The 11,908-nt window shown below is 47.6% G+C and overlaps 1 protein-coding gene and 1 long non-coding RNA gene across 2 annotated transcripts; both read left to right on the plus strand.

Moving 5' to 3' along the window:
• Positions 1 to 510: 510 nt before the first annotated feature.
• LOC104855640 lies at positions 511 to 1,105 on the plus strand. The gene is made up of 3 exons (XR_004518077.1): positions 511 to 644; positions 737 to 823; positions 909 to 1,105. It is a non-coding gene; the product is annotated as an uncharacterized LOC104855640 (long non-coding RNA).
• Positions 1,106 to 6,801: 5,696 nt separating this feature from the next.
• Positions 6,802 to 7,401, plus strand: LOC104855622 (chromobox protein homolog 3-like). The gene has a single exon (XM_033766150.1). The coding sequence runs from the start codon at positions 6,850 to 6,852 to the stop codon at positions 7,399 to 7,401; it is 552 nt and encodes a 183-aa protein (XP_033622041.1). The 5' UTR covers positions 6,802 to 6,849.
• Positions 7,402 to 11,908: the final 4,507 nt, after the last annotated feature.

Consider the following 11,908-nt stretch of genomic DNA (forward strand, 5'->3'; position numbering starts at 1 on the left):
CTCTGCCCTCCCCATCCCTCTCCCCACACCTTAGCCCTGTTTTTTGTTTGTTTGTTTGTTTGTTTGTTTGTCTGGGGGGGTTGTACCAGGAATCGAACTCACTTGTCAGGCATGTGCTGCGCGGCTGAGCTACGTCCCCGCCCGAGGACCTGCTCACCGCCTTCCCCCCCTGCCCTCCCCACGCAGCAACTGTCCCCTCCCTGCCCCCCAGCCTGTTCTCTTCTTGCCCGTGCCCATGCCCTGTCCCGTCAGGCCTCTGTTACCCTCACCTGACCCCATTTCACTTTTCCCCTCACCTGCCCTTGTCTTTCCGCCTCACCCACATCTCTCCACCTGTACCTTCCTCCCGCCCCCCTCCTGTCCCCTCACCTGTCCATCACCTGTCCCATGTCACTTGCCCTCCTCCGCATACTCCCCACCTCATCCCACCTCCTGAGCCTTCCTGCCTCTCTTTCCTCACCTGCCTCCCCTCACCTGGTCTGTCTCACCTCTCCAGGTGTGGGAGCGCCCCGTGGCCCTGCAGGCTGAGCTCGCCCTGACTGACACTGGAGGTCCTGGGCTCCGTGACAGACCCGGCCCTGGAGGACGTCCTGGAGCAGCCCCTCCGCACACTGGCGCACATCCACGCCCAGCTGCGGGCCTGTGTGAGTGCCCGGGTCCCAGTGCCCCTCATGGGCTCTGAACCCCGCCCTTCCCTGTGTGCAGGCCCAGCTCACAGCGCCCTCTCTGCCCCCAGGTCCTGGCTCAGCCCACAGCAGCCCCCAGGATCTACAGCCACCCCCTGTTCCGATGGCTGCAGAGGCTCAACCAGGCCACCAAGAAGGTGAGGGAGCAGGAGGGTTGATGTCTGGGCCATCAGGGGACCAGACCCTGGACAGCCCCTGAGCCCTCTCTCTGACTCCCCACAGGAGTCCCCTATCTGCCTCCAGACCTCTGTCACCTTCGGCCTCTTCCGCCTGCTCATCCGGGACCTGAGATGTGTGGCCAGGCCGGAGCTGTGTGCCTGAGAATGTGCGCTGCCTCTGCCTCCTGAGGCCCCACACTATTTATGCACTAACCCTTGCCCCGACTCAAGTCACTTGCTCTCCCTCCTTGTTTATGGAGCTGCAGCCCTGACTCAGACCCAGAGCTGAGTTTATTTTTTTATACTTTTTTATTTTTATACAATGTGTACAAATAAAAAACACAGGCTTGGACCCTTCTGTGGCCAGGGAATCCTTGAGTGTGTGCACGTTGGTGACTGAGGGTCAATGTCCACGTTCATAGGCAGGATTCATGGCTGGTGGTGCACACCTGCGTGCCCAATGTGTGTGACCGTGTGTCCGCTAGGGACGTGGAATGTCCTCCAAAGGCCTGTGTGTGGCAGGCTTGGTCCCCAGTGCAGCAGAGTTCAGAGGTGGGGCCTTGGGGAGGTGGTTGGGCCTTGAGAGCTCTGATCTCACCAGTGGCTTAATCCACTGATGGGTCCGTACTCTGATGGGCTATTGGGAGGTGCTGGAGACCTAGGAGGTGGGGTGAGTTACAGGGAAGGACTTGGGCTTCTTCCTTGTCCCCAGCCTCCCCTCCTCTCCCCTCCCCTCCTCTCCTCTCCCTTTCTCCCTCCCCACCCCTTCCTGGCTGCCATGAGGTGAACAGCTTTGCTCCACACATGCTCTCCACCATGAGATTTGTCTTTGTCCCAGGCCAAAAGCCATAGAGCTAAGCAACCATGGACTGAAACCTCTGAAGTCATGAGCCAAAATAAATCTTACCTCCTTTTGGTTGATTTTCCCAGGGATTTTGTCACAGCGATAGAAAACGAAGACAATATCCAAATCTAACCAAAGTTGTGTAGCTGTGCACATTTATGCCATATGGATGCAAGTATGCATTTATGGACATGTTTATATGTGTTTGTTTGAATTGTATATTTCTCTTTGTCATGTGTACCTAGGACAGGATGGGGTCTATATCCCTCAGGATGCTTTATTCTAAGTAATCAGAAAATGCAAATGGTCAAAGTAAAAATGATTTTATAATTCCACACAAGCAAAAAATCAGCTGGCAGAGTAGGTCTAGGACTAGTTAATTCATTCATGCAACAGTTCATTCATTCAATAACATGCTGGGGAAACCAAATCCTCTCTATTTCTATTGGCTGACTCATATTGTGCCTACCTCATGATCCCAAGATGGCAGCCATAGCTCCAGCTCTTCTACATAAACAACTTCCAAGTCATAACAAACCACTCCAAACTCAGTGGAGCAAAATAGCAACTATCTTATTATTATGCTCACAAGACCCAGCATGGATAATTTGCCTCAGCTCTACAACATCCAAGGCCTCACATCTTCATCTACACTTTTTAAAATGGTGTTTCACACTTATATATGCTGGACAAGTGCTCTACCACTGACCTACATCCCAAGCCCCACTTCTTTACTTATTAGAAACAAGGAAGCAGACGTAGTCAACTATTTGACCTTTGACAAAGAGGCAAAAAACACACACCACAGGAAACATAGCCTCTTTAATAAGTGGTGCTGGGAAATTGGCTACCCATATGCAGAAAATTGAGTCTAGACTCATATATCTCATCATGCACTATACTAAAATAAAAATGGATCAAAATCTAAATATTGGGCTGGGGATTTAGCTCAGTGGTTCTGGTGCCTGCCTCACAAGCATAAGGACCTGAATTCAATCCCTGTACCAAAAAAAAAAAAAAAATCTAAATATCAAAACAAAAATGCTTAATCTGCTAGAAGATAAAATAGGCACAGGCAAGGACTTTCCAAAAAGAACCCCAATGGCACAAGAAATAATACAGAGAAAAAATGTAACAAAAAAAAAAAAAAAAAAAAATCTAAATATCAAAACAAAAATGCTTAATCTGCTAGAAGATAAAATAGGCACAGGCAAGGACTTTCCAAAAAGAACCCCAATGGCACAAGAAATAATACAGAGAAAAAATGAGATCACATCAAATGAAAAAGCTTGTGCATAGCAAAGAATACAGCCAATGGAGTGAAAAGACAATTTATAGAATGGGAAAAAATTTGCCAGCCCTTCCTCAGATAGTGGAATAACATCTAGAGTATATAAAGAACTCAAAATATTAGACTTCCCAGGGCCAGAAATTTAGCTCAATACACCGAGCCTGCCTCCTAAGCGCAAGGTCCTGAGTTTGATCCCCAGTACCAAAACGACAAACAATTAGACCTCCCAAAATAAAAGGCCCAATCAAAAAATGGGTAAGTGGGCTGGAGATTTAGCTCAGTGGCACTGCACCTGGCTTACATGTGAAAGGTTCTGAGTTACATCCTGGTACCACCAAAAAAAGGGGGGGGGCAAATAAAATAGACCCTTCTCAGAAGAAGTACAGATAACCAATAAATACAGGAAAAAATGTTCAGCATTGCTGGCCATTAAAGAAACGTGAATTAACCAGGTGTGGTGGTGCATTCCTGTAATCCCAACACTTGAGACGCTGAGTCAGGAGGATTGTTGAAAGTTTGAGGCTAGCCATGATTATATAGTGAGTTCAAGGCTGTCCTGAACTACACAGCAAGACCCTGTGTCAAAAGACAGAAAGAAAGAAAGAAAAGGAAAGAGAGAGAATTTTAAAAACATGAGATTCCATCTTACTCCAGAAAGAATGGCTGTCGTCAAGAAATCAAATAACAAATGCTGGTGAGGATGCAGGAAAAAAGGAACCTTTCTACATTGTTGGTGAGAATGTAAACCAGTATAACCACTATGGAGATGATTATGGTAATTCGCCAAAAACTAAAAATAGAAATTCCATTTGACCCAGCTATTTCCTTTCTAGATATTTCCCAAAGGAGTTAGAGACATCATATTGCAGGAAGGCATGCACACCCATGTTTATATAAGCTCAGTTTATAATAGCTAAATCTTGGAAATGGCCTACATGTTCATAAACAGATAAATGGATAAGCAAAATGTATTTATACACAATGGAGTATTACTGTGCCATAAAGAAGGATAACTTGAGTCCTTTGGGCAACCCATGCAGAACCCCTCCTATCCTTCAGGAGCTATTCCTGTTCCCCAATAAACCATTCCTACTCTTAACCTCCTTTGTGCTTTGGAACTTATCCTTTGATTTCAGGGGACACAGACTTGGCACATCTGACATATAGCAGGTTGGGAGTTATATTTCTCCTCCAATATTTTGGGGGTTGCACTGAAATCATTGGAAAGAGAGGCTTTCAAACTCCAAGTGATCATACAGACGGGACCAACAACTAGGTTGATCTTCTAAAGGGAGTTCATAACTGCTAAACCCCAACATGACTCCTACCCAAGACCCATTAGATTAGCTCTCTGGAAAAGGCCCCTGACTGCTGTCTGTTCCTTACTAACCCTTCTCAGCTCAATGCAGATAGACCAAAACTACGTCCATCCCCACTTTATACAGTTAGGGATAACTCTTCAGAGGGGAAGAGCATAGGCAGCTAAGTTAGATAGACACTAATATACAGCCAGAGAGGGACTGGGCTCTCGAGCAAGTCAGTGGAAGGGTGCAGACATCAGAATTGTGGCTGGAGTCGCATTTGAAAGAAAGCAAGGCCTCAAGATAGTCATGTGGCCTTCCTTGCACACTTCCCTAAGGGAGCAGCAGAACTGTACAGTAATTCGTACCTCAGTCCATTAACTCAAGATAGGCATCAGACACCTGAGCAGGTGAACAGATCACCTGGACCTGTTCTTGCCCCAAAATGCTTCTGTTTTGTTTTGGTTTGGTTTGCTTTTGGTTTTTTGAGACAGTCTTGCTTTGTAGGTCAGGCTGGTCCTGAACTCTCCATGTAGTCCAGGTTGGCCTCAAACTCTTGACGATCCTCTTTCTCAGCCTCCCAAGTGCTGGGATTACAGATGTGCATCACCACACCTGGCTTAATGTTTCTGCTTTAGAAGTCATAGATGAGCCAAAGTTAATAATCAAACTAGTTGATTATAGTTTGATCCAGGTCCTACCCACATTGTGACTTTGCTGTATAAATTATCTCTGACAAAAGGCCTTAGTGGCCACCCACTCAGGGACCCCTCTTGTCCCACAGAAGCTATTCCTATTCACCAATAAACCTTTCCTACTCTTAAAAAAATAAAATAAAACTTGAAGCATTTGTAGGTAAATGGATGCACTTTCGGAGCATGTTCAGTCAAATAAATTAGACACACAAGTTTAAATATGGCACAGTTTCTCTTATATGAGAAACCCAAACTATAAACAGAGAGCAAAACGTAGTATACATAATAGGAAGGAGGAGGATCTTTCTCAAATGGGAAGGGGCGTAAGAGATGGAGGGGTAAAGAAAAGAAGGGGAAAGGACTTTTAAAAAGAGAGTTGGAGAGCCGGGGATTTAGCTCAGTGGTTCCGCCACCTGCCTCACAAGCACAAAGTCCTGAGTTCAATCCCTGGTACCTACCCCTCAAAAGAGAGGGAGAATTGGAAAAATTGCAAATAGAGATTTTTTCAAATGGGATGGGAGTCAAGAGCTGGAGGGAGCTGAGAGGGATGGGAGGGGAAGGGGACAAAAAAGAATTAAGATGTGTCATAAACATGTACGAATTCCCCACAATAAATGTAATCGTTATGCACTGCATACGCATACTAATAAAAATATATAATTAATTAAAAAGGAGAAAAACGAGGAAGAAACTTGCACCAAAATTCCCTTAGATGTGCGCGTTTGTCTCATTGGCTAGCATTTAGTCACGTGTCAAAATGTAAACCAATCACTGTCAAACGAATAAAGATTCGCGTCTGAGATGGGAACCAGGTGTTTCCATGAAAACCTGTGCCCCAGGGGGTGAACACCAGAACAAACTTAGAGCCCACCCAGTGAGAGGAAGGAAGGGAGCCGGGCAGCATCCTGCCAGGGTACCCTGAGGTTCCACAGATGAACTGAACCAACCACAGATGGAAAATATTTTTTAAAAAGTATCTCTGTATTAAGTATATACAGGCTTTTTTTCTTGTTATTATTCTCTAAACAATAGCGTTTAACAACCATTTACATAGCGTTTACAATGTATTAGGCATTATAAGTAATCGACAGCTGACGTGAAGTCTGAGGGAGGATGTGTGGACATTATATGCAAATGCCGTGTGAGAAACCAGAATGTCTGTGGGTTTTGCTTATTCCCAGGTGTCCGGAACCTGTCCCCTGGGGAATCTAGGGGGCTGACAACAACAGAAAGCTTTCGTTACAGTGTTCGTAGTTAGGTAAAGAGCTCAATTCACTGGGAAAACCTGGTGTCTCACTCATGATGGTGGAAAGCATGCTCTGGGGCTGGGAGTGTAGCTCAGTGGTACAGCGGTGGCCCGGATGCATGAGGAGCTGGGTTCACTCCACAGCATGGCAAAAACACAAAGAAAGAGAAAGAGAGAGACAGATTCAGAGAGAAAGAGAGACAGAGAAGAGAAAGACAGTGAGAGAGAGTCAACACTCTGTTCATTGTTTTTCAAGGGCATGATTTTCTTTCACTTCTTTTGACACCTGTTTTCTTGCAGCTTGAAGTGGCCATGCAACCAAGGGCTTCTAAAACGAGTTAGTTGATGTAAAGAATTTAAAATAGAGCTTGACACCGGGTAAATCTCACATATGTGTTTGTTGCTGTTACTCTTATTTTAATTTCTTCCCTGGTATAAGACTCTTTTCCATGTGTTCCCTTCCTTCCGGTTTAATTCGTTGGTATGAAGACCTGAGATGTGAGTCTGTGGCAGCCATTTTGTGACCATGAGATTCTGGGTTCAATGTTCAGCTCCACAAAAATAAAATGACAAGGGGGACCATGAGGCCCACGCGCGGAGGTAATAGCTCTTCAAGTCTGCAGTAAAAATGGCCTCCAATAAAACTACATTGCAAAAAATGGGAAAGAAACAAAATGGAAACAGCAAAAAAGTTGAGGAAGCAGAGCCTGAAGAATTTGTGGTAGAAAAAGTACTGGACCGTCGTGTTGTGAATGGGAAGGTGGAGTATTTTCTGAAGTGGAAGGGATTTACAGATGCTGACAATACATGGGAACCTGAAGAAAATTTAGATTGTCCAGAATTAATTGAAGCATTTCTTAATTCTCAAAAAGCTGGTAAAGAAAAAGATGGTACAAAAAGAAAATCTCTATCTGACAGTGAATCTGATGATAGCAAATCAAAGAAGAAAAGAGATGCTGCTGACAAACCTAGAGGATTTGCTAGAGGTCTTGATCCTGAACGAATAATTGGTGCCACAGACAGTAGTGGAGAATTGATGTTTCTCATGAAATGGAAAGATTCAGATGAGGCTGACTTGGTGCTGGCAAAAGAGGCAAATATGAAATGTCCTCAAATTGTAATTGCTTTTTATGAAGAGAGACTAACTTGGCATTCTTGTCCAGAAGATGAAGCTCAATAACTTACATCATTTTTATATATATTTATATATATATATAATATGGGTCTTGGTTTTTTATTTACTCGTGTGGAAAAAAATGCATTCTAATGAAAATCAAGTTTACTATGTTGATTTTGAAAGTAGTATTTGGGGAAGTTGTTGGGATTTGTTTGTTTTGCATCAATAGCACTGGTTACTTTGAACAAATAAAAAGCTTTCGGTAGTTGCTTCCTTTATCAGAAAATAGCATTGATAGCCTGATATGTTTCCTCTACTTTTCTAAATATTGGGGAAATTATCTATAGTCAAACAACTCATTTTTAGCTCACATGCTTAAGGGCCATTCTGAGTTGTGTATAAATAAAATACTTATGTAAAAAAATAATAATAAATAAAATAAAATGACAAGTTTATATGATTCAACCTAATAAATGGAAACCCCTTTCCATAGGCCACATGACCTGAACAGGTGACCCTTCCACTTGGCCAGTGAAAGCATTCCATTCCCTCAATGTTGGCAATCAGAGGGAATGGGTTGGCCATGTGACCTCAGCCAATCAGAGCCCTTCCCTGGGATTTTTCTCTTAGGATTACAGATTCTGCCCTTTGACCTCTGAGCTATGGAAGGCCTGAGTCTGTCTCTAATAAATGACCCATTTTCCTTACCATATGCAGTGGAAAGAGAAGAATCTAAGCTGAGAGGAGCAGAGAAGAGAAACACATGGGAGGGGGGTCTTGGAGGGGCTCAGTCTGTTCCTGGTCCCAAAGGCCTGCTTCTTTGGCTTTATCCTTAATTCTGTCTCTTTCTCAGCCCTATGAAGAGGTGGGGGGGACATTACCCCCCCTTTTTTGCCTAATTTATTGTGCTGAGTTTCTGTCACTTGCCACCAAAAGACTCTCAAACTCCCCCTGACCCTCCAGCTAGGATGGGCATCCCCTCTGGGATCCCAAAGTCTGCTTGGTGCCCCTGAAGGACCCCATTGTCTATCTGAGTTCCAGGAGGGCAGGGACTGGATCTTCCCTGGTCACCGCTGTGTCCCCAACACCCAGCACTGGGCCAGCACAATGACCAAGCACCCTGCTTGGGTGCTGCTGTTCTCACCCAGGGTGTCTGTTCCTTAGGTTTGAAGCCCTTGCTTCTGAAAGGTAATTGTGGCACTGGCATGGATAGATCCCTCCCTATGAAATGACAGGCTGGGGCTATAGAAGAGGAAAGGTGGGTGGGGCCATATAAGGGCTTGGATAGGGACCATGTGGGCCCCAAATATGGGCTGAATAGATAGCAAGTTCACAGCAATTCCTAATTTGCCTCCCTGGTCCTGGGGATGGAACCCAGGGCCTCATCCATGAGAGGCAAGTGCACTACCACTGGGTCACCTCCCCTCTTTTTAAATTTGGAAACAGGTGCCCACTAAGGTGCACAGGCTGGGCTCTAACTCGCAATCCTCCTGACTCAGCCTCCCAAGTAGCTGGGATAACAGGTGTGTACCACTGCACCAAGCCTCATTTTGCTTTGAAAGTAAGCACATCCCATCCCAAAGCTGGAGTGTCCACGGATGTCAGACCCCATACTCACCTCACTGAAAACCACCAGCCTCTCATAGCTCTGAAGAATTGACGTGCTAACTCTGGACTACAGGCCACCAGGTTCTGTGGAAGCTACTACTTTCTTGCTTCTCTTACCACACATCCTCTCCCTCGCCCCATCACTTCCGTCCAGATGCACTACCTGCAGCACACCAAGTGCACCTCTGCCTCCGGGCCTTTGCACAAGCTGTTGTCTCTGCTTGGATTCCTTCGTCTTATCCCAGATCAGACATCTTCAGCGCCAACTTCATGCTCCTCGACCCCTTGCCCAGGTGGAGTCCATCACACCCTGTGCTATCATCGTCCCTTCATTCCTCACATGGCATTAATTTACCATTACTTCTTCTTCTCCTAGTACTGGAGATTGAACCCAGGACTTTCGCACTAAACTACATCTCAGCCCTGATTGATGGATTGAGAGGTCTCACTAAATCACTTAAACTACTTCTGCTGAGTTCAAATTCACAACCCTCCTGCCTCAGCCTCACAGAGTGCTGGGATTACAGGTGTGTGCCACCATGCCTCTGCCACTCATTATTTACTCGCTTTGCTTATTAATTTGCTTCCTCTCCCCTCTAAAATAAAAGCTCCAGGGAGCAGGGCTTTCTTGTGTTTACTTTGTTTTGTTCATTGCTATAGCCCCAGCATTGGGCCGGGCATATGGGCCATGTCCAATAAAGCCTCATTGAAGGCAGGTGTGGTGGTGCACAACTGTAATCCTAGCACGCGGAAGGCTGAGGCAGGAGGATCTCTGTAAGTTCCAGGCCAGCCTGGGCCTCACAGTGAGTTCAAGGCCAGCCTGAACTGCATAGTGAGACCCTGTCTCAAAAAATCAACTAAGCAAAGCTTCATTGAGTGTCTCAGAGATGATGGTTAGGTGGGTGGGATTTGGAGGTAGCCCAGCTACCCAGTCATGACCGCCACTTACTGACTTGCGTGATGCCAGGCAGGCTCCTTAACTAGTCTGAGCGCCAATTTCCTCATCTAGAAAGTTGGGTGCACACACCACACACGTATGCAGCAGCCTTTAAATGCCATTGTGCTGACTGTGGGAGTCGCTCCACTGCACAAGTGCTGTGCCACGGGCACTGGGCGGCAGGCTCCTGATTCACCCATCAGGGAGGGTTCGCAAGTGCAGTGTATGGCTGGTGGGAGGCACGCAGGACCCAGGCATCATCACGAGTGACACGGATGAGTGTGGCTGGGCCACTGGGTGAGGAAGCATCCTGGCCTGTGATTCTTTGGCGCTGCTGTCCTTGCTGCCTCCCACCCTGTCTGCCCAGATCCATCCTCCTCCCTCCTGCTCTGTTTCTATTTCTGTCTTTCTCTCCTCCTCCCCGGGCCTCAGGGGGCCCCTGGCTGGCTTGAAGCCTAAGCCTCCTTCCTTCTTCCCGGGGATCAGGATCAGGAAGGAGTTTTCGCTGCAGGGCCCTGCAAAGGCTGGGATGCCCAGAGCCCCTCCCCCCACCACACACACACCAGCTGTCCTTCCCAGGCTCAGCCCCTCCCCACAGCACCCCAATTCACCGAGGCTCCCTCAGGCTCCAATGCAGTGACCAGAGCTCTCTCTCCCCTGCCCGCCCTCATAAGACTGCCCTTGGGCACACTCAGCCAAGGTCACAGGGCCACCCCCAGCCTCAGATGCAGACCACAGAGGCCAACTGCCAGCCCCAGTATTTAAGGATCGGGGCAAGGGAGGGAGACCCTGGACAAATGACTTCCCCTCTCTCTGGTTCAGATGCCTGTCTATAAAATGGGACCAAAGATATTGACCTCACACAACAGTGGGGTGTGAGAGAGTGGGGTAACCACTCGGTGACTGCTCCTCAGAGTGAGCTCAGGTTAAGAGGACAGACTCAGAAGCCACCTGCCTTTTTAAATTTTTACTTATTTATTCTTGCGATGAAAATTTGGCCATGTTGCCCAGGCTAGCGTCAAACTTCTAGACTCAAGGGATCTTCCTGCCTCAGCCTCCTGAGTTGCCAGGACTACAGGTGCACCCACCATGCCCAGCTCTGCCTGACTTTTTAAATCCTAATTTTTCCACTTCTGGCTATCTTATCATGGGCAAATTATTTAACTTTTCTAGACGTAAAACTCCTTGCCTGTAAAATGGGGTAACAGTACCCGCGTCCTGGGGTTCTTGCAAGACTTAAGGGCTTAGCACATCGTAGGCACCTGCGATAGCTATAATTATGGATTTATTTTTATTATTCCCCACTCCACTTCTGTGCGAACACAGGAGCCGCCTGTCTGCCAGTCTCCCAGCCAGTTAGGCATCCCTCCTTCGGTCTGACTTGGGTCCCTTATGCAACAACCTAGGTGCCCTCCCCCAAGACACACGGATACACGCATGGGTCGGCAGAGCGGCCTAGGACACAGAAAAAAGTTTAATTCTGCTGCGGCGGAGGGTCCCGGCTCAGGTAGGGAGGGGGATTTGGTTTTGGATTCTGTTCGTGTGGGATTCATTGGGGGAACGAGGAAGGCATAGGAGTCTGGTCCATCCTGTGGGACCTGCCCGGGAGAGCGGGGAGTTGGGAGAAGAGATCTGGAGAGACGGGAAGACTGGGCCGAACCCGGGAGGGCACGGGAGGCAGACGACAAGGGGGCACACAAAGGAGAGACAAGTGGGGCCAGACCGAGACGTGAGACAGACAACAGAGGGCGAGACGGACACCGACGAGGGGGAAGGAGAAAGGAAGACCCCAAGCCAGAGCCGACGGGACCGGGGAGGTGGGGGGTGAGGTGGGGCTTTGGAGGCCGCCGCGGGACAGAATAGGATCTAGTCCAGCCAGATACAAGAAATGGGCCCCTCGCCCCTATCCCGGGACCCGGGCTGGGGGAGAGGGCTCGTGTCTCAGTGCTGCAGTGTCGAGGGGGGCCCTGCCCCTCCCCGCGCTTCGCTGTGTAAGGCACCGGCTCCAGCGAGGTCCGCGAGCGC

The sequence above is a fragment of the Fukomys damarensis genome, unplaced genomic scaffold (genome assembly GCF_012274545.1).
Source record: "Fukomys damarensis isolate Sample0158 unplaced genomic scaffold, DMR_v1.0_HiC HiC_scaffold_19, whole genome shotgun sequence".
NCBI lineage: Eukaryota > Metazoa > Chordata > Mammalia > Rodentia > Bathyergidae > Fukomys > Fukomys damarensis.

What these genes read in the sequence shown, in the direction of transcription:
- LOC104855622 (XM_033766150.1), top strand. Translation starts at nt 6,850, where the DNA reads ATGGCCTCCAATAAAACTACATTGCAAAAAATGGGAAAGAAACAAAAT.